Source organism: Engystomops pustulosus, chromosome 2 (assembly GCF_040894005.1).
Source record: "Engystomops pustulosus chromosome 2, aEngPut4.maternal, whole genome shotgun sequence".
Taxonomy (NCBI): domain Eukaryota; kingdom Metazoa; phylum Chordata; class Amphibia; order Anura; family Leptodactylidae; genus Engystomops; species Engystomops pustulosus.
In genome coordinates this window covers 169727399-169750624 of record NC_092412.1, presented here as the reverse complement: position 1 = coordinate 169750624, position 23226 = coordinate 169727399, and the positions used below count along the sequence as shown (strand labels likewise).

At 44.2% G+C, this 23226-nt stretch overlaps 1 protein-coding gene across 4 annotated transcripts in view; it reads left to right on the top strand.

The window, feature by feature from the left end:
- The window catches only part of GGNBP2 (gametogenetin binding protein 2), a 91549-nt gene that overhangs the window by 8022 nt on the left and 60301 nt on the right, over positions 1 to 23226 (top strand). For all 4 annotated transcript variants that reach the window (XM_072137249.1, XM_072137250.1, XM_072137248.1 and 1 more), the window contains exons 4-5: positions 17514 to 17612; positions 17970 to 18083. In XM_072137249.1, the coding sequence (XP_071993350.1) occupies positions 17514 to 17612; positions 17970 to 18083 (213 nt within the window). The remainder of the gene's footprint in view (positions 1 to 17513; positions 17613 to 17969; positions 18084 to 23226) is intronic.

Below are 23226 nucleotides of genomic sequence, written 5' to 3'. Positions count from 1 at the left end.
TTTTCGGTCTGCAACCTGTCATTTAATAGGAGCACATACTGGGCAATTCAAGGGTTAAGCTGTAAAATGCATCAGAAACCAGATCATTTTGGCTGGTTCTGATGCTTGCAGAAATTACAATTTTTCTCCTGCAGCCTAACACATGCCTTTGACGGTTTTACTCCTTATTGTCATATCATACATATTGCTTCTTTTCTCCTCTTCAGGATCACAGTGAGTGTGGTCACTGCTCAGCAAGTCAAAACCAATAACAAAGCTAATTTGCTAATGGTACTTGTGGCAGGTTTCTGATGGAAATACCGGGCACCAGCTCAGGGTGAGCTGGTGCCGGAGCTTATTTTCGTTAGTGTTTTAAACCGCTGTATCGCGGTTTAAAACACTTTTTAAACTTTATAGCCGGCGCAGGCAGGTACGCGCTAGGCGCTTACCGTGCGCGCGGCTACATAGGAAGTGAATGAGAGCCGCGCGCATGGTAAGCGCCGAGCGCGTACCTGCCTGCGCCGGCTATAAAGTTTAAAAAGTGTTTTAAACCGCGATACCGCGGTTTAAAACACTAACGAAAATAAGCTCCGGCACCAGCTCACCCTGAGCTGGTGCCCGGTATTTCCATCAGAAACCTGCCACTACAAGTGGTAGGTTTCCTTTAAGTAGTTTGAGCAACTGACAGACTGAGCAACTTGACCTACAGGCTCCACTGTGGAAAGGTGTGGTATAGCTGGCATTAGTAATTAGTACCTTTTAGCAGGTACTTTGCAAGAAAATTAGAGCTGAACACTTGTAACATCAGCATAAAGAGAAACCTGGATGTGAGCTGGATGTATGGGAACTGCCATGTAGATCAGGAATGATGTTTGGTTGGGGTGCCAACTAATGAATTCTGTAGGGATTCCGTTGCCAAAAGGACATCCTGCCGAATGAATCTACTGTGGACCGGAGCACACAGGCTTCTGTCTGCAGGATGTAAAACTTTAGACTAAAAGCACTTGGCCGCTTCTAGTGTCTCTCCTCCAGGAAAGGTCTGATAGACTGGAGGGAGGGGGAGGCAGTGCACAGGGAACTGTGCTTTCCTGTATTAATTGTGCCTACATCGCATGTACCTTCTGCTGCAAAACACACAAGTGTAAATTTTACTGTATACACTTGTGTTTGTATACGTGTGTGTGCTTTATGTACTGTATGCTTATTGTGTAGTGTACGTATACAATGCATAAACCCCTCTGGTATGGTGTAGGTGTGGTAAACTTGTAATTTCCCAATAGTGCGATCATACAATTATATCCTATCCTGTGGAAGGGAATGGTGGAATTATGTTAATGACACTTTTCATTGCATTTTCCAAGATATTTATAATAAATTCTGCAGTGGAATACTTCTACACAATTTAAGGGGTTTTCCCACGAAGAAAAGATGGGGCCTAACTTGCTCATCAGTGGGGATCTCTGAGAACCCCACAGATCTCGAAAACATCTGACCCCTCGTCACTCCGTCAGACTAATGGAGCGGATGGCGCTCTGCAATTTCCGTCAGCTCCATAGAGATTAATGGAGCGTAACGGTCACAACGAGGGGTCCGACGGAGGTACCCATCGGACCCCTCGTTTTTGTGATCTGTGGCAGTCTCAGGACTTAAAAACCCATTGATCAGCAAGTTAGGCCTCTCCCGTGGATAGGGCTAAACTTTTGTTTGTGGGAAAACCCCTTTGATTAGTAGTAAGCGTACTCTTCCGTTATCCCTATTGTGTAAATTACCATTCTACAGCTGTAGATTGATGTGATTGATTACTATGGGCAATAACAACACTCCTGGGTCATCCCCTTTTCTTTGGGTTGTTCTGTTTGTCAGGAGAGGATCCCGGAGCCGTGAGGAATTCTCAGGTGCAGGCTACAACTCCAGGCTTAACAGACCACACATGGCTTGTCAGCCCCAGTTACAGGCTTTTAGTTGAGATGCATTGTGTGCTGCATTTTATCTACATGCTCAGTAATGAAGCCCTTCCAAGACAGATCAGAGGAAAAAGCAATGGGATGGAAAATCAGGAGGCTTAGGCAGGCCGCATGAGCAGGAATAGGTTGTGTGTGCATGAGGCCTAACAGTTGACCAATATGTTTGTGGTTCTTTTATGTGTTACATTTGCATAATTGTACTGCAAAATCTTTCACTCTGATTGCTCTGTTACATGTTTTTTTTTTAGTCATATTGTTTTTGAAATATGACATGGATAAACTACAGGGGTTGTTTGGGATTCAAAAAACATACTTGCTTCCTAAAGCAGTGCCACATAGTGATCATAAAGAGATGTCAAACTTTTTCTGGGAGTGATGTTTTTCAAATGATGGAAAACTGATGATGTGTTGCCTTAAATGATGATATTTCTGAATAGGCTTTACATGTCATAACAATTTTTACTTTGTTATTTTCATGATATGTGAGATTTTAACTTGATAGTTTTCTTAATCCCTTAACGACCAGGCCCTTTTTTGTTTTTGTGTTTTCCTCACATTCAAAAACCCATGTACGGAGCTGTGTGAGGGCTTGTTTCATGCATAAAAATTGCTTTTCATAATATTCCATGCCATGTACCATGAGAACGGGAAAACCATTCCAAATGCAGAGAAATTGGTGTAAAAATAAAGTTTTGGGCTTGGATTTTGTCTTTCACTGTGCGCTCCAAATAACATGTCTTCTTTGTTTTTTGTGTAGGTGCTATCACAGGGATACCAAATTTTTATAGCTTTTATGTTTCATACATTTACAGAGCTGTGGGTGGTATAATTTTTTGCGACTTTTTGATGAAATTTTTACTGCCTTTTGATCACTTTTTATAAATTTTTTTTTATATTTTTCAAAATGGCAAAATAGTGGCACTTTCCTCTTTGGGTGCTATTTTCCGTTACGGGGCTAAACGCCGAGAATAACGTTGTTGGTGTCTGTTGTTGGTGTCTGTTGTTGGTGTCTGTTGTTGGTGTCTGTTGTTGGTGTCTGTTGTTGGTGTCTGTTGTTGGTGTCTGTTGTTTGTGTCTGTTGTTTGTGTCTGTTGTTTGTGTCTGTTGTTTGTGTCTGTTGTTTGTGTCTGTTGTTTGTGTCTGTTGTTTGTGTCTGTTGTTTGTGTCTGTTGTTTGTGTCTGTTGTTTGTGTCTGTTGTTTGTGTCTGTTGTTGGTGTCTGTTGTTGGTGTCTGTTGTTGGTGTCTGTTGTTGGTGTCTGTTGTTGGTGTCTGTTGTTGGTGTCTGTTGTTGGTGTCTGTTGTTGGTGTCTGTTGTTGGTGTCTGTTGTTGGTGTCTGTTGTTTGTTGTTGTGATCAGACCTGATGATAACAAACCTGTTTATGATTCTTACTGTTAATTTTTATAAGTGATCAAGGGAAAGGGGGATGATTTAAACTTTTCATTTTTTCTTTTTACCATTTTTTTTAATACAGCTCACACCCGCTGACTATGGAGAGATCTCAGCTCATGAGCTCTCTCCATACACCCCTCGCCGCATGAGGACAATATAGTTCATTCTAGTGTGCGACGGTGTTATTTACATGCTTTTCTTTATAAAATGTGTCAATAATTGACTACAAATGTGAAAAAACAAGCTTTTTTTGTCATTTTGTTTCCAATTAAAGTGTGTTTTAATAAATAATAACTTTCCCAAAACATGTTATAAATATATATGTAATATGTACAGCATTATTCAAGCACCCTTTCCCAGGCTCAGCTACAGATGCAGAGGGTGCATGTACTTCTGCAAAGTGAAAGTCTCCTGCAACATTTTCTATATTCTTCCTTCAGCTGACAGGCTGGACAGGGTCACACTTCAAATCCCTTTATGTCCTGAACCCTTTCACCTAGAAACACAATTCTGTCACATTAAACAGGAGAGTCTCCCCTTTAATAAGATAAATGGTGCATGGATGCAGAATCGGAGATATCCACTATTAAAGTTACAAGCGGGAGTAGAAAATTATACTAAAAAACTGATTTTTATGTACAAGTTTGAGGCTGGTTCTCTCCATCCTAGTATCGTAGTTTATATGGTTGAAAAAAGACATGTCCATCAAGTCCAACTGATCAAGGGAGGGGATTGGATGAGGAAGGGATTTGGGGAGAACCATTCTATAGAACATAACCATCAATGTTATTTAGTTGTAAAAAGCCATCTAGACCCTTCTTGAAGCTCTGCTGTCCCTGCTGTGACCAGCGCCGGAGGTAAAAAAAAAAAAAAAAAGCCCTATCGCCTCTGGTAATTAAACCTTGTTTTCCATGACGGCCCACCTGGAGGATTACCTCTTGACCTCTGCTGGGACAGGAAGGAGAGAGGTTAAATGTCCCTGCCCCTGCATCCCTCTCCAGTGTTTTTTCCTGTCCCTACACAGATCAGGAGGAAGAGAGGGTCTCTCTCCTTCTCATCTCCTTAGGGGGGTGGGAGTGGAGGGGGCCGCCTTGGAGGCGTGGTACCTGGTGCTAAGATCCTCTCCTCTCTGGGCCTCGATCGTTTTCTTTCCTGGCTGACATCGTGGAGGGGTGTTAGGTGCGATCCCTCGGTGATCTACGGCAGCACCGTATGTTCCGGCTCCCGGCGGTGAAACGCAGCTGCGTTCCACAAGGCCCGATGACGACTTCCGGGCTGCGTTCCACAAGGCCCGATGACGACTTCCGGGCTGCGTTCCACAAGGCCCGATGACGACTTCCGGGCTGCGTTCCACAAGGCCCGATGACGACTTCCGGGCTGCGTTCCACAAGGCCCGATGACGACTTCCGGGCTGCGTTCCACAAGGCCCGATGACGACTTCCGGGCTGCGTTCCACAAGGCCCGATGACGACTTCCGGGCTGCGTTCCACAAGGCCCGATGACGACTTCCGGGCTGCGTTCCACAAGGCCCGATGACGACTTCCGGGCTGCGTTCCACAAGGCCCGATGACGACTTCCGGGCTGCGTTCCACAAGGCCCGATGACGACTTCCGGGCTGCGTTCCACAAGGCCCGATGACGACTTCCGGGCTGCGTTCCACAAGGCCCGATGACGACTTCCGGGCTGCGTTCCACAAGGCCCGATGACGACTTCCGGGCTGCGTTCCACAAGGCCCGATGACGACTTCCGGGCTGCGTTCCACAAGGCCCGATGACGACTTCCGGGCTGCGGTCCACAAGGCCCGATGACGACTTCCGGGCTGCGGTCCACAAGGCCCGATGACGACTTCCGGGCTGCGGTCCACAAGGCCCGATGACGACTTCCGGGCTGCGGTCCACAAGGCCCGATGACGACTTCCGGGCTGCGGTCCACAAGGCCCGATGACGACTTCCGGGCTGCGGTCCACAAGGCCCGATGACGACTTCCGGGCTGCGGTCCACAAGGCCCGATGACGACTTCCGGGCTGCGGTCCACAAGGCCCGATGACGACTTCCGGGCTGCGGTCCACAAGGCCCGATGACGACTTCCGGGCTGCGGTCCACAAGGCCCGATGACGACTTCCGGGCTGCGGTCCACAAGGCCCGATGACGACTTCCGGGCTGCGGTCCACAAGGCCCGATGACGACTTCCGGGCTGCGGTCCACAAGGCCCGATGACGACTTCCGGGCTGCGGTCCACAAGGCCCGATGACGACTTCCGGGCTGCGGTCCACAAGGCCCGATGACGACTTCCGGGCTGCGGTCCACAAGGCCCGATGACGACTTCCGGTCCGCGCGGCGCACCGGAAGTGACGCCGGCCCTCTCGTCATTGGCGTTCGGGAGTCAGGAGCAAGGAGTGGTGAGTTTAAAAAGCGGAGAGTCTACTAGAGACCTCTCTTGCTACCAGGACGTCTGCAGGTTTTCTTATCTAAGTGTGTCACAAGGCGCAGGTTAGTAAGATGTGTCCCATGGCTGGCGGGTTTTTTTTTTGTACTTTGTCACCGCTCCACTCACACCTCTACCGATCTCTACTCCCTTGTCCACAGGCAATATGGACCCAGTCCCCCTTCCTCAGATATCTGTAAGTTAAGGGGGTCTGAAGGGTGGAATTGTGGACGGGGGGGGCCCTGTATATACATACATCCCCTATACATCCTCATGTTTTCTTCTCACACCTAGGAGAAAAAGGAAAAAGCGAAGAAAGAGGATAAAAAAGAGGAAAGGAAGGAAGATAAGTCAAAAACTAAGACTCTTCCATCCTGTAGATGCAACATGTGTTTTAACAAACTTCCAGAATCATACAAAAAACTGTTGTGCAAAGATTGTGTGGATAACATAATGCGCGAGGAAAAAGCGTCCTTCATGGATGAGATGAGATGAGATCTATGTTTAAATCTGAAGTAAAAAGCACAGTTGCATCCAGAGGTCGCATTAACGCCTCACCAAGCGTCATAGATGCATTGTGAGGCGCAATTACTCCCCAGAATAATTGCCATGCGTAAAAGTACGCTTGGCAATTATCCCATGTAAAGTGCTGGATAAGCAGACCAGCGCGCGCTGCGATCATGCAGGAAAATAATGGCTGGGATCGCAGCGCGCAGGTAGTGCTCAGCACATGATGCAGCGTCCACAAGACCAATGACCAAGCTCCTTTCACGCTGCAAGTATTAAGCAGCATGTAAGGAGCTTTGTTATTGGCTGAGTGCACACAAGTCTGCACGTGTTTCATCAGTTTTTGCGGCTGTCAGAATTCAGCCACACATGCTCCTCTGCTCCACAATACAGTAGAACCAGGTAAAAGCCCTGTTCCAGCTCCCATCCTGCTGCTACTACTACCTGGCCTTGTACTGTCCTCCAGCCCAAGCAAACCCTGCTCCACGCTGCTGTATAGCACTAGCTGCCCTCGGTCCTACCCTCTCTGGGACAAGCTGCCGCCGTCATGTGTCTCCAGCCACGGGAGGTGATTTACTGGAGGTCGGGGTAAAGGCCAAGTGTGCAGAGCTGCGTCCGTAGTCCTTCTTCCACCTCTCCCTCACACACTGAGCCCATCATCAGCAATTATCATGGCAGAGGAGCAACAAGTTTTGCAGAAGCTCCCTCAGCTGCCCTCTTCCTCACCAGGTGCAGTGCCAGCTCTGGTGACAGGCCTGCAGGGCACAGCGGCTAATGCACTGCAACAGCAGATCAAGAACTCCATCTAGTAAGCTGCAGAGCCCTGTGTCCTGTCATTCATCTAGCATGGTATCTCTGCCATCCTCCTTACATGTGACTGACATGTACAACATGGAGAACACACGTCCAAATATCTTATGTACCGTATATACCGGCGTATAAGACGACTTTTGAAGACAGAAAAATCTTCTGTCTAGTCTGGGGTCGTCTTATACGCCGGTAATCCCGACCGCCCGCCGTGTATTTACGGCGGCGGTCGGGTCCTGGTGCATGGAGAGGGCTCACGGGCTGAGCCCTCTCCATAGCCGGTAAGTCTTTGCTGCATATTGCAGCAAAGGCTTACCGGTAACACCCACGATCGGTGCTAGCACCGATCGCGGGTGTTTTCACAGCGATAGCGGCGCATACTCACACCTCCGGTGGCCCCGATGTCTGCGTGGCTCGTCTTCAGTCTTCCGCGCTGTCTTCTTTCTTCTGCTGGGCGCCGCCATGTCTTTCCCCAGGGCGGCGCCTAGTATGACGTCAGCAGCGCGTCATACTAGGCGCCAGCCGGGGAAGATCAATGGCGGCGCCCAGCAGAAGAAAGAAGACGGCGCGGACATCGGGGGAGCAGCGCAGCACATCGGGGCCACCGGAGGGTGAGTATATAAGTTTTTTTTTTTTTTTTTTTTTTTTTTTTTTTTTTTTTTTAATGCTGGGCTGGGCTGTGCTGTATACTACTGGGGGCTGTGCTGTATACTACTGGGGGCTGTGCTGTATACTACTGGGGGCTGTGCTGTATTCTACTGGGGGCTGTGCTGTAATGGTAATGTTGTTGTTGTATGCCTTATGTTTATGAGCGACAGTTTTCCTGCTGTATACCTGCATGTCATAAGAATTTAAATTAAAAAAAGGACCATGTTAAATTCAAATTTTTTTTTTTTTGTTTTTAAATTTTTACCGGTGTTTTGTATGCGTTGGAAAAGGGGTAGTCTTATACGGCGAATATATCTTAAACTCTATATTTTAAACAGGAAAGTAGGGGGGGTCGTCTTATACGCCGGAATATACGGTATGTATTTTGTACATGTCACTTCATATATGTGTAAGCATATTAGATACATGTCCATGCGTTTGTGCAAATATATTGGGGCACATTTACGCAGGTATTTAAGAACTGTCTGCATCACATTAGTGTTGTACGCTTCCGTGGCATGGCTGCACTACTCTTCAACACGACACAAATTTCTGCACTGAACGGGGCGCCAGATTTATTATGCAAAGTCTGACAGAAATGTGTTGCACTCCCATGTCAAAGGTGCACCAAAAAAAGTGGTGCGCTATGTCGAGGAAGTGCATGGGCACTAGATTCATGAAGAACGTGCACCAAAAATCCTGTACACGGTGCCCCTGCACACTACACTGCACATAGTACAGACTGCACTGTGCCGCACTGCCTCCAGCAACACAAGCTCCCCTAGAAATTCGGCAGAACCAGGTAAAAAAAAAAAAAACACAGAAAAAGTGAGAGCCATTAGCTGACAAGGATGGTGTGATCCGTAAGGGTGCGGTCATACATACCGCTAGCACTGCAGTTACAAACGCAGGACTAGCGTACGGGGACGCTAAAAATGTCAGCTAAAAATACTCCTCCAAAATGCCAAGGGGAGTATTTTTACTCTGCCTTGAAAAAGTTAATGCGACCTCTGGTTGCATCCCTCCTTTCCGAAGGAATTCCTCCAAAAAGGTTCAAACCCTCTGAACCCAATCCGGAGGAAATGGATTCAGATCCTGAAAGGGCTTCCTGTTCCTACCAAGGTGGTGAAGAGGAGCAGCTTGACAGCCAGGAGCAAAAAAACACTAGATTCCTCTTCCCTATGGGTAACCTGGACACCTTACTAAGGGCGGTCCGAGAAACACTGAATGTTGAAGAACCTGTGGAAACAAAGTCTGTACAGGACGAGCTTTTCGGTTGTTTAAGAGCAAAAAAGAAAAGGGTGTTTCCAGTCAATAATGTACTGGAAGACCTTATCCGGGAAGAGTGGAAAGACCCAGAGAAACGGCTATCAGTAGCCAAAGACTTCAGGAATAGACTTGTGTTTGACGAGGAAAAATAAAAAAATTGGAATTCAATTCCGAAAGTGGACATCCAGGTTACGAAAGTGGTAAAGAAGACTGACCTCCCTTTCGAGGATGCGACTCAACTTAAGGACCCCATGGATCGCAAATCTGACAGCGTCTTAAAGAAAACCTGGGAATCGGCAATGCTGAACCTAAAGGCTAATATCGCAACTACATCTGTCGCCAGAACAATGACCTGCTGGCTAAACGGATTAGAAAACCAGATTATCAGCGGAACCTCAAGAGAGAAACTCTTAGAGTCTCTTCCTCTTCTGAAACTAGCCACCACCTTTATTGCAGATGCGTCAGGGGAATGCGTCAGATTCTCCGCCAAAGAAGGAGCACTCTCCAATGTCGCCCGTAGAGCCCTCTGGCTCAAGCAGTGGTCGGGAGACTTTAGATCGAAATCAAATTTATGTGGCATACCTTTTACTGGCGAGTTCCTATTTGGTCCAGAATTGGACACGATCCTGGAGAAAGCTGCAGATAGGAAAAAAGGCTTTCCAGAACCCAGACAGAAGAGACATTCCTTTCGTGATTCCCGTGACAAAATTCCATCCTATCGCGGGAAAGGTAAACAAGGCAGATGGAGCTACACAAAAGGAGGTAGAGGTAGAGGTTACAGTTCCTTCCAGAGTACCCAACCCTGCCCGAAAACGATGACGCCAGGGTGGGGGGAAGACTAGCTCTTTTCCCCGCTCAGTGGGAACAAAGTATAAGAAATACATGGATTCTACAGGTCATACGGAAGGGGCTACAAGATCGAGTTGAACACTCCACGTCCTCAAACATTTGTGACAACAAGAACATCATCTCAGCAGATGCTTCTTCTTATGTGGGAAGAAGTCCAGTCTCTGTTACTCAAAGACGTAATATCTCCTGTACCTCCTCATCAACAGAAGAAAGGATTCTACTCTCCCCTCTTCTTAGTTCAGAAACCGAATGGAGCCTACAGAATGATTATAAACCTAAAAAATCTAAATACCCATATCAAATACAGGAGATTTAAGATGGAGTCCCTAAAGTCCACAACACCATTAATCCCAAAAGGAGCAGCTCTATGCACCATCGACTTGAAAGACGCGTATTACCACGTCCCAATCCATCCCTTCTCTCAAAGATACCTGAGATTCGCGATCTTGTCCCCAGAAAACCAGGTCAGACACTTTCAATTCAGAGCTCTACTATTCGGGATCTCCTCGGCTCCCAGACTGTTTACAAAAATTATGGCAGAGGTGGTAGCAGTCTTAAGACAAAAGAACATACTACTAATCCCTTATTTAGACGATCTTCTTCTAATCTCCAGCTCAGAGGAAACCCTTTTATTCCAGAGAGACACGACAATAGCAGTCCTACAACACTTAGGTTGGATAATAAATTTCGAAAAATCAAATCTTCAACCAAGCACCAAGTTAAAATTTCTAGGAATTTTGCTGGACTCAGTGCACCAATGCTCTCTTCTCCCAGAAGAGAAGGTCAAAAATCTTGTTTTGCAGGTGTCAATGTTCCAAAGTAGGCAGAAGTGTTCAATCAGAGAGGCCATGAAACTCCTGGGCCTTCTCACGTCCTATATAGCCGGTGTCCCCTGGGCTCAAAACCATACAAGAGACCTCCAGAACTGGATTCTTTCATCTTGGGACAAGAATTTAAACCATCTGGAGAAGAAAATCATCATTCCCCTATGGGTAAAAAATTCTCTAAACTGGTGGAAGACAGTAGAAAATCTTACCAGGGGCTTAAAATGGAGCAATTGGCCAATAACATCCATCTTGACGGACGCAAGCAAGACAGGTTGGGGAGCAAAACTTCCAGGAAAACTGGTTCAGGGCCAATGGTCCCAGTCAGAGATAAGCAGATCCTCAAACTACAAAGAACTGAAGGCAGTCTGGGAAACCCTGAAGGTTTGCTCAGAACAATTACAGGGCCAAAACCTCAAAATATTATCGGACAACACGACCACAGTTGCCTACCTCAAATGCCAAGGGGGCACACAGTCCACATATCTACTAAAAATATCAAAAAAGAGCTTTCTTTGGACAGAAGAAAATGTCCTCTCTGACGGCAATCCATCTGAAGGGATCAGAAAACAGAGGCAGATTTCCTGAGCATGTACACTCTAGATCCCCACGATTGGTTCCTAAACAATGAGGTATTCTCCCACTTGACTCGAAAATGGGGAATACCGCAAATAGACCTATTTGCCACCAGGGAAAACAAAGCAGACCACTACTTCTCCTTGCAGAAGAACACCCCAGACTACCTTCTAGATGCCTTCTGCCACAGTTGGCATGCAAAGCTAGCCTATGCCTTCCCTCCACTTCCACTGATTTCAAGGACGGTGCAAAAAATAAGACAAGAAGACCTCAAAATTATCTTGATAGTACCCTTCTGGCCAAAAAGAAGCTGGTTCCCAGCACTAAAGAATATGGCATTAGAAGAACCAGTTATTCTCCCTCAAAGGAAGGATCTCCTATATCAGGGGTCGGTTCATCATCCCAATCCAGAATCATTCCATCTATCAGCCTGGATCCTGAGAAACAAATGCTGAAAGCTAAAGGTCTCTCAGAAGAAGTCATTGCAACATTACAGGCAAGTAGAAAGCCAGTTACTTCAGCTATCTACCACAAAATCTGGAAAAGATTTGTATCCTTTTGCCATCCTGAAATCCCTAATCTGTCTTCTCCTAACATACAGCAGATATTGGAGTTTCTTCAAGCAGGGTTGTCTAAAGGCCTTAAGACCAGCACGCTAAAGGTTCAAGTCTCAGCCCTCAGCGTCTTCTTTGATGTCTCTCTGGCTGACCATAGGGTGGGGTAAGACGTTTTCTTAGAGCATCCACTAGACTTAGTCCTAAATGTCCCATCAGGACTCCTCCCTGGGACTTATCCATAGTCCTGAATGGCCTTGTACAAGGTCCTTTCGAGCCTCTAGAGGACGCAAGTATAAAAAATATCACCTTAAAAACCGCCTTTCTCGTTGCTATAACAACAGCTAGAAGGCTGGGGGAAATTCAAGCACTCTCCATAAACGAACCCTACCTGAAAATTACGGATGATAGAATATCCTTAATGCTTGATCCAAATTTCCTGCCCAAAGTAACAACAGACTTTCATCGTAACCAGGAAATTATTCTCCCCTCCTTTTGCCAAAACCACAAATCTTCAGGAGAAGCTAAATGGCATACTTTAGACGTGAGAAGAATAGTGCTACACTATCTCGAAATAACTAATAGCTGGCGGAAAGATTCAGACTTGTTTCTTCAGTTCCAGGGCAAGAACAGGGGGAGAAAAGCGTCGAAGATCACCATCGCCCGCTGGATTAGACAGACTATCCGGGACTGTTATACTATCCAAAACTTAGAAGTTCCTACAAATCTTAAAGCCCACTCTACCAGGGCAGTAGCCACTTCCTCGGCAGAGCGAGCAGGAGCATCCCTGGACCAAATCTGTAAAGCCGCAACCTGGTCCAGTTCCATAACCTTTGCAAGACACTACAGACTGGACTTACATTCTGTCAAGGACTTATCATTTGGTAGAAAAGTTCTACAAACAGTAGACCCTCCCTAAAAATTCCCAAAGTTATCTGGTACATCTCCAGGTGGGCCGTCATGGGGGACGTCATGGAAAGCGAGAATTAGACTCACCGGTAATTCGTTTTCCATCTAGTCCACCATGACGGCCTGGAATTTTTTCCCAACCCTTACAAATGTTACTATATGGTTTTTGTTGTATGTGCAGTAATATGCTAATAAACCTCTTGCATCCTTCCTTGGTGTAATTATTTGGTAGAACACTGGAGAGGGATGCAGGGGGAGGGACATTTAACCTCTCTCCTTCCTGTCCCTGCAGAGGTCAAGGGGTAATCCTCCAGGTGGGCCGTCATGGTGGACTAGATGGAAAACGAATTACCGGTGAGTCTAATTCTCGCTTTCTCCAGACGGAGACATTTCCCTCTCGACAATATCCACAGCAGCTCCTCCTCTGGTTCTTTTAATCATTCATTTGTTTCAAAATGCCATGGTTCAGGAATTTGGCCACTGTCATGATCTTTATAATAGGATGTATATAGCCATATTGCAGTCGTGAAGGGATTAATAAATTATCAGCACATTGTAGAACTAAATAATGGTGATCAATTGGTTTCGAACTATGAGCTGCAACATTCTGGGGAGGATGTATTATTATTTTTAAAAAGTGCCCCCCCCCCCCTTTCTGAAAATGAAGACCTAGAGCAATTTGTGTCAAGCTAAGAAATATAAGGTCTCCCCAGAAAATGTAGAGGATGTAGCAGCAGTCATTGCTACAGCTTCCCACACGCCATGCATTAGTAGATCTTTTAGATACTAAAAGAAGTTGTGACATGGGAAAAGAATTTTTGAGAGAAAATCACTGATTGTGCACCTACCTGGATAAGAAGTAAGGAAAGTGTTATTGCTGAACATGAGATTGGGGCCGAGTATTCTAATAGAAATGTAGTCCCAAGAAATTCGCCTTGAAATTTAGAGTTTGTTGACATAATGGTCTTTAACCCCTCCGGGACTCTATTTTAGCCCTTCGAGCACTTTCCCATTTTTCAAATCTGCCCTGTGTCACTGTAAGTGCTTATAGCTTTGGAATGCTATAAGATATCCAGGGGATTTTGAGAATATTTTCTCGTGACACATTGTACATCAAATTAGTTTAAAAATTTGGATGATATCTTTTGTGTTTAGTTATGAAAAATAAAGAAATTTGGAAAAATTCTTTACTTTGATGCAGATTAATTAATTCATAACTTACATTTCCCAAATGTCTGCTTCATGTTTGCATGTTTTTTTTAAGATTCCACATATTTTACTAGAATGTTATGAGGCTCAGAATTTAGGGGCGATTTTTTTTTTTTTGGGACTTTTAAATTACCCCATTATGGAAACTACACCCCTCATTGTATGAAAAAACACTTTTAATAAGTTTGTTAACCCTTTATGTGTTTTATATGGGTTAAAAGAAAATGGAGGTGCAGTCTACAAATTGAAATATTTGACAATACAGATTATTCAGATTGTCACGGACGCAGCGATACCATATGTGGGGTTTTGTGTGTTTTTTATTCAATTTTACTGAATAAAAACTAATTTGGAGAAAATATGTAGAACTTTTTGTGAGAAGCGTTTTTTTTTTTTTTTTTTTTAAAGGTATTAATCGTTTTTTGCTACCTATGGCGTTTACCGTGCAGGTCCAGTAACGATTCTATTTTATTATACTTATTTTATTTATTATGGATTTGTTTTATTTATTCTAATGTTTGAACTTTAGTGTTTTTAACTTTTTAAAAACATACTTGAACTTGAACCTGTGATTGCCGGTTTAAGGCCAATACACTGCTCTACAATACTAATTCATTGTAGAGCACTGTAAACAGTCTTAGCTGGGGTCTGACTGCCAGGGCGATCGGGCAGCTCCGGGGCACTTGGCAGACCTCAGGGCTGCCTAGAAAAGGATCGGATCCCCCGTTAAGCACCGCAGCGGAACCGATCTGTAGGGGGAAGACCCTTGCACACCGCGGTCATGCTTTACCTTTGCGTGTAAGGCGTTAACACCCGTGATCGGAGCTGGCTGGAAAAATTTGGTGATTGTAAACGTGACGCTACAGACTACTTTAGCAGACACACACAGCTTTTATATATTAGATTAATACATTCATTTAGCCACAAAATTGAATAAACTGAATAAAAGAAGACCATGCATCTAGGAATATATTGTGTAGTTTTTTCCAAGTAAGATGACACCCCATATGTGGATGTAACCCGCTGTCAGGTCACATGGCGAAGCACGGAAGGAAAGGAGTGCCATTGAGCTTTTATAGGGCAGGAAAGTTTTCAGTTGCCATGCATGTTCATAGGGCCCCTGAGGCCACATTCACACGTGACATTTTGAAACATGCGATTGCATGTTGAGGTAAGATTGCTTTTAGTTTGCATTTAGTTAACATGTTGGAAACACAATGTTACCAAAATATGTAATTACAAGTGGAGCCTTTGGATTGTGTTTCCAAACGTAACCAAAATGTCAGGTGTGAACGTGGCCTCAGGCACCACAAACCCTTATCATGTGGTATAGAGGGCATATCAACCCCTTTCCACTGATAGGCTTTTTCCATTTTACATTATCGCTCCACACTTTCAAAAATTAATAATTTTTTTATTTTTCAGTGTTCAGAGATGTGTGAGGGCTTATTTTCTGTGTAACAATTTGTACTTCCTATGGTATGATGGTATTTTATATTCCTTGCCGTGTACTGGCAAGTGGTAATACGGTAAAATTGACAAGAAACCACATTTGCGCCAGTTTCTTGTGGGCTCTGTTCTTGCTTCTTTCAATGAACATTCCAAATAGCAAAATTTTATATAGGTTTTGTTAGGTGTTAATAGATTGTACCCCAATACTTAAATAACTTTTTCATACTTAGGAGCTCGGAGTTGGCTAATGTGTAATTTTTTTTTCCCGGACAAGATGTCCATTTTCATTGCTACCATTTTGGGGATAGTGCGACCATTAGATCACTTACTGTTATTTTTTTTTTATTTTGTGTTAAGAAAGGGCAAAAAAGTGGCGATTCGGACATTTGAACTCATTTTTTGTTACGGGTTCACCGCCGGGAATAACTGATTTTAGATCTTTTATCTTGGGACACGATCATATTATTACTTTTTATTCTTCTTCATCTTATGATTATTATTTGTTTTATATGTTAGAGGCTTTTGGGACATTTTTAAGAATTTTTTTTCTTAATTATTTTTTTCCTTCACATTACTAATATATGACCTAGTGATCGTGTGATCACTAGTTAATACAAATGCACTGCAATAACTATGTATGTATGAAGCGTCAGCCTACGCAGGGGCCGGACGGAGCAGACCTGTGCCGAAGGCAAACCCTGGGACCTTCATTAGGTCCACGGCTGCTGAAGACGATACACCACGGGTTACATCAATCCCGTGGTCACAGCATTGTCCACAGGATCAAAGCGGTTAACAGCCATTTTGATCTGGACTGTGAGAGCAGGGTCCCGGCTGACATATGCGAGCCAGAGCACTGCTCCTCCCGCCCGGGGGACCTGTAAAGTCCTTAGTCCTTAGGGCCGATGAAGAATCATCAAACATCCCTTCTTCATCATACCATACAGTAAGATTGCTGTCCCCAATTTTTGCTATGCTCATGATACAAATTGCATCACCGTCACTATACTTATCATACTTATGTTTTTTAATGACAGTATTGTTTTATATAACTCCATGATATATCTATATACACGTGTTCATGCCGAAGTACTTATTACTTGATGCAACATGGATTTATCTCCAATTATCTACCCTATATACTCGTGTATAAGCTGAGTTTTTCAGCACAAAAAATGTGCTGAAAAACGCCCCCTCTGCTTATACAATGCACGAGTAAAAATACTTAAAAAAATAATACACTTATATACTCACCCACCGGTGGCCCCGGTGTGCAGCGCTGCTCCCCCGATGTCCACGGGGCTCGTCTTCAGGCTTCCGCGCCAGTCTTGTTTCTTCTGCTTGGCACCGCCATGTTTTCCCCCCAGGCGGTGCCTAGTATGCTCTCAGCAGCATCGCATCATACTATGCACCTGCCTGTCGTGGGGAAAACTATGGCGTCGCCCAGCAGAAGAAAGAAGACTGGTGCGAAAACCAGAACACCGGCCGCGCGGACATCGGGGGAGCAGCGCTGCACATCGGGGCCACCGAAGGGTGAGTATATAAGTTTATTTATTTTTTTAATGCTGGGCAAGCTGTATACTACTGGGGGCAGGCTGGCTATATACTGGGGGCAGGCTGGCTATATACTGGGGGCAGGCTGGCTATATACTGGGGGCAGGCTGGCTATATACTGGGGGCAGGCTGGCTATATACTGGGGGCAGGCTGGCTTCAATACTCGAGTCAATAGGTTTTTCCAGTTTTTGGTGGTAAAATTAGGGGTCTCGGCTTATACTTGGGTCGGCTTATACTCGAGTATATACGGTATGTATATAATATTATTCATAGGCTTATTGTTTTCATATGAAGAGGTTGGCCCACCCCGTATTACGTAGTCTATTGATGTATGAATAAAAATCAACAAAACAATACTGGTATCGGACCAACTATTTATGTTCTTTAAATGAGAACAGAACTGCAAAAACTGACCGGAACTTTTGGATACCAATGACCTTTTGGTTTTATACCTTACTCTGGATTAACACTGTAGGAGTTATGGGTTGTGTTTGATGGATTAATGTTATTTAACATTATCTGCTGTGATACAATGACCCCCTTAATAACAGGGGTACTTTTTAAATGTAAATGTCATCTTAATTTTATTTTGTAGGACTAAACTAAGCGATATGATAGAAGGAATTCCAAAAAGCAAGAAGAATAAAAGGTGTCAACTACATTCTCTAGACACGCATAAACCAAAGCCTTTGGGGTAAGTTCTTGAGTTATCATATATTTTATTCTGTTGCTAAATGTCAAGACATAGTGAGTTTCAAGTTGAAATTATAGAACAGGGGTCTAAGCAGGCAAATGATGTGCCACATTTATCACAGTGACTTCAGCTGTGTGGTGCCTTTGGGCCCAGTTCAAATGTCTTTTGGGTCTTCAGTTCTCTCTTTCAAGTTTTTGTGTAAACAAAGCAAAACACTTGGTTCTGTTTGTGATCCCCTTTTTCACTAGAATTGTGTTTCAAAACCCTATTTAAGTGCAATTTGTGAACGCAGCCTTAGATTAGATTAAAATATATGCAAAATATTTAACTGTAGATTTTTCCTTCTGTCTTTTACAGGGGAAACTGGATGGATATTTGGGAAGTAATGTCCCAGGAATGTCGTGATGAAGTGGTTTTAATTGATACTAATTGCCTGTTGGAAACTTTAGAAAATTACCTTCGTAAGCACAGGTATGATCTTGTAGTTACTACACTTTTTCTCGTATAACCTGTATAGATAATAATCTGGTCCAGAAAGTTAAGAGCAGGACCGTGAAATAGTGATTACAAATATGTTAGAGTCAGTGATGGGGGCTAACGTCCAGCACAACAGACATCTACTATTTTCAACAGCTGATAAACATAGAATGAAACGGGAAGAAGATTGATCCATCTGCTCTGTCCAGCTTTAGTTTATTTGAAAGGTAGTTGCTGCAGTGCCTCAGTTCAGGGGAACAATCCATATTGAATCTATATTCATATTGCTATGTACACTGGAGGTCGAAAGAAGAGGGCAATATATTTTTTTTTTGTATTTATTGTGTTTATCCAGAAGTCTTTTTCTCCATCAGTTTGACCAAGAAATCTATCATTTAACACATAAATATAATTTTCATTTCCTCAACCCAAGTGAACTTTATATTTATCTGCATTAAGGGGGTATTCCCATCTAGGCATTTTAAATTTAATTTAATTCATTTGTCATATGTAAACATTTCTTCTTGTGTGAAAATAATTTCTCATGAATGTAGTCATGTTGTCCCTTAAAAACGAGATGGCTTCCTCGGATACAACCACCTCACACTCTGGCAGCGGTGGCCAGACATGCATGATTGTGTTCTGCCTGACCACCTGGATTCAGTGATCATTACCACAGGACGGCTAGAAGTTATGCAGTAACTCCCGGACATTTCACATACAAAAACTTTTTGTTTCTGTGTGCAATCCTTCCAGCAGAGGTGGCCGTATCTGGGGACACAGTCTTGTTTCTAAGGGACCATATCACTACATTTATGAGTAATTATTTTCACACCGGTACATTTTTTTAAAATAAGCTCTAATTGAAGAAATGTTTACATATGGCAAATTTAATGAAACTGGATGTGAATGCCCAGACGAGAATACCCCTTTGTCAGCCCTCAAATCCCTCTGTTATACTAACTTCCTCTGTATCAAAGGGGTTGTCTAAGACCCCATGAAAGATAGATATGTAGCTGCGGGGGTGGGGGGGGGGGGTGTTACTGCTTAAAACAAGAAACTTTTACAAACCTCCACTGTCCCTCCCAGTGTCCCATGCCCACCCTCCCCCATCCCATATCTGTGTGTGGCTGTTCTATTTGCAGCTTCCGTGCCCCTCTAACAAACGGCACAGCCTGGAGAGACGGTGGTGCAGGACACCTGGATAGGCCACTGAGGGTAATTACAAGTTTAAGAAGTCCCCCCCCCCCCCCCCCAAGCCCACCAATGATAGACTCACAGCTCTGTAGTTTCCAGGATCACTTTTTCACACTTTTTCTTTTTTAAATAAATAAATTTTGACACCACATTTTCTATGCGCCAGACCTGTGGAACAGAACCGGCCCTTACTGAATCTTAGAAATAATGGGCCTGGTCACTTGTCTATTTTAGTGGTGTTGAGGCAGTGCTGTACCTCTTCTTGGGTTAATTTAACATTTAATGGTGAATTTACATTTATTCCTCCTCACGTAACTTGCCATGGGACTTTCCTGGGTAAAGACCCGAGGCTACCATGGAGACGGATCGCCGGTCCCCGATGACGTCACGGGGAGCAACGATCCTCGGCCTATGTGCCGCCATCTTTTTGAAGCCGCCGGCAGCTTCGCCGGTGCTGGCAGCATGGCAATATGCAGCAAAGACTTACCGGCTACTGAGAGGGCTCAGCCTGTGAGCCCTCTCCATGAACCCGCACCAGGCATGTGACGTAGTCGGTAAGGGGTTAAAGACTGGGAGTGAAAAATGAAAATACAAAAAATTAAAATGGCCTGGTCCCTAAGCAGTTAGTGGTTGCATCAGTAACCAGCCCCCTAGATGCCCATATATGATAAATACTTTAATATATTGGAGACCCATAGAGCATAAAACCACTAATAAATACTTTTACTGTCTCCTCTTCTGCCTACTGCAGCTTCTTTGTGTTGGGCGCTGGTTGTATGTCCTGGCATTGGGACCCAGAGCAGCACCAGGAGTAGGACAGGACCTGTGAGCAGTACAGTACAGATGAAGTTTACTTGCCTCGTCTGGGTTCTTTCCTGCTCCTGGGTCCCTGCTGCTCAGTGATAAACCCGAAGCATACAACCTGTTTCAGGAGCCAGGACACAGAGCGGAGCAGTACGAACTTCTCGGCTGCATTCACTGCTACCCAGCCTTTAGCAACAAGGTCCATCAGTTATGGAAGCGCTCATTGGACTTTGGCTTCCAGCAAGGTGATGTCCACAACTCATGGCTTGACAGGCTGCTATAGTGATCAGGAAAAACGGGACTGTGAAGTCATGACCATTTTGGTAGAGCTGCACTCTGATATTGAGTCGTTGGAGTCGAAAGCTTGGCTTTTACCAACTCCATAGCCCTGTTATCCTGTCCTCTCTTGTCTATCTTTCAAGCCACCAGCCGCCTTGGGGGACTTCAATGAGTACTGATGTTGTAAAAATGCAATATTGTAAAAAACACAGATTTGGAGCAATCAACTCTTGCTATGGCTGATGGAAAACATGCTGCTGGTGGGTTCGGTCACATTGGAGCAGCGCTGCACATCTGGGCCACCGGAGGGTGAGTATATAAGTTTATTTTTTTTTATTCTGATCTGTGCTGTATAATAATGGGGGCAGGCTGTATACTACTGGGGGCAGTGCTGTATACTACTGGGGGCAGTGCTGTATACTACTGGGGGCCGTGCTGTATACTACTGGGGGCCGTGCTGTATACTACTGGGGGCCGTGCTGTATACTACTGGGGGCCGTGCTGTATACTACTGGGGGCCGTGCTGTATACTACTGGGGGCCGTGCTGTATACTACTGGGGGCCGTGCTGTATACTACTGGGGGCCGTGCTGTATACTACTGGGGGCCGTGCTGTATACTACTGGGGGCCGTGCTGTATACTACTGGGGGCCGTGCTGTATACTACTGGGGGCCGTGCTGGCCATATACTGGGGGCCGTGCTGGCCATATACTGGGGGGGGGGGTCTGTGACCAATGCATTTTCCACCCTCGGCTTATACTCGAGTCAATAGGTTTTCCCAATTTTTGGTGGTAAAATTAGGGGTCTCGGCTTATACTCGGGTCGTCTTATACTCGAGTATATACAGTATGCCTGAATCCTTTCTGGGAGCAGTGATTCCAGAAACCAAGCAAGTTATGATAAATAAGGCCAAAATTGTTCCTCAGATACTTAAGATACTTTGTTTTATGCTTAAATTATTTCTAGAAACAAGGTAATGCAAATAATTACATAATCCTTGCTGTGAATGGTTTCCACAGATACAGAGTAATGTGAATGATGCTAAAAGCTTTGCTGTGAACAGTGGTTCCACAAATACCTAAGGTGATGCGAATAGTTACATAATCCTTGCTGTGAATAGTTCCACAGATACAGGGTAATGTGAATGATGCTTTATTCCTTGCTGTTAACAATGGTTCCACAAAATACCCAAGGTACTGTGGATAATTACATAATCCTTGCTGTGAATAGTTTCCACAGATACACAAAGTAATGTGAATGATCCAGGCTGTGAGCTGTGGGTCCACAAATACCCAAGGTAATGTGAACGATTACATAAAACTGTCTGTGAGCGGTGACTCCACAAGTACCTACAAGATAATGGGAATTATAGCAAAAACCTTGAAAGAAACAGTAGTTTCACAGGTAAGAAGGTTAATGTGAATGAGGCCAGAGTCCTTTCTGAGAGGAGCTGTTCCACAGGTATGCAAGTTATGGTGAATGGTATCAGAATCCTTGCTCTGAGCGGTTGCTCTACAGGGGAGCAAGATATGATTAATTGGGGTAGGATATGCTCCTTGCATTGTGTGTTTTGTTGGTACAGCAGACTCCAAATGTCAATGTGTACCCAGAGTTGGGGAGTTTTTCCCAATGGGATATGTTTCCCTGATGGTTGTCTGCTTATTAGTATAAGCCCAACAGTCTGCCTTCCTTCAATGATGATGGTCTTTGGTGTAGCGTCCTTTTATTCAGTGTCTCTTTTCAGGTCCTGCAGATTTAAGTAATATTTTGCAGATTCTAAACGAACAGAGCCTGACAGACTGTGTCAGCACATCCCCTCAGACCTGGCAAAATATTCGAAAGTCCAGTAGCACCAAAACAATAGCAAAAAGCTTTATTGGTGAAAACCTTAATACTGGTCTTGACACACCAGGCAGATATACTAGACTGCACTCCAAACTCAATAGGATAGAAACGGATGGGTGCTTTATTTACCCAAGTGCAACGTTTCAGACCCTGTTTAGGATTTTTTTTTTCAAGCAATATGATAAATCCAACATTCCACATATATGGACAACATTATTAAATCATGTGATCATATCAGGTGCATTTTACAACCAAATTACACTTCAAAACAGCCATTAATAACTTGTAGTGAACAACATTCATCTGTGTATCAAATATATTCATGTGAAATAACCCCATTATTTATTTTTCTGACTTAGAACTCCAAGGGAGATAAAAATATTGTTACTATGATATGATGCGCGCATGTGCACAAGTCCCTATGACGTCAGCGAGCCATTCACCTATCACAAGGGTGGCGAACCTATGGCACGAGTGCCGGAGGCATCACTCTCAGCCCTTTCTGGGGGCACCCAGACCATCGCCCCAGAATAAAAGTTTACCAGAAAGAACTCAAAGAATCTGCCTGCAAAATCTTTCTACAATGATAGGCGAATTTGCCCACCTCCTTTAACCCCTTAACGCTGAAGCCACTTTTCACCTTCCTGACACGGCCCATTTTTTCAAATCTGCCCTGTGTCACTATAAGTGGTTATAACTTTGGAACGCTTTAACATATCCAAGTGATTTTGAAATTGTTTTCTCGTGACACATTGTACTTCATGTTAGTTACAAAATTTTGGTGGTATGTTTTGCATTTATTTATGAGAAAATCAGATATTTGGTGAAAATTTGGAAAAATTCTCAATTTTTGAAATTCAAAATGTTCTACTTTTTCCACACATGAGTCATAACACCAGAAAATTTAATAACTAACATTCACCAAATGTCTACTTTATACCTCCGTGGTTTTTTATACATACTCTCATTTTTGTAAGCTGTTATGGGGCTTTGAACGTTGGGTGCAATTTTT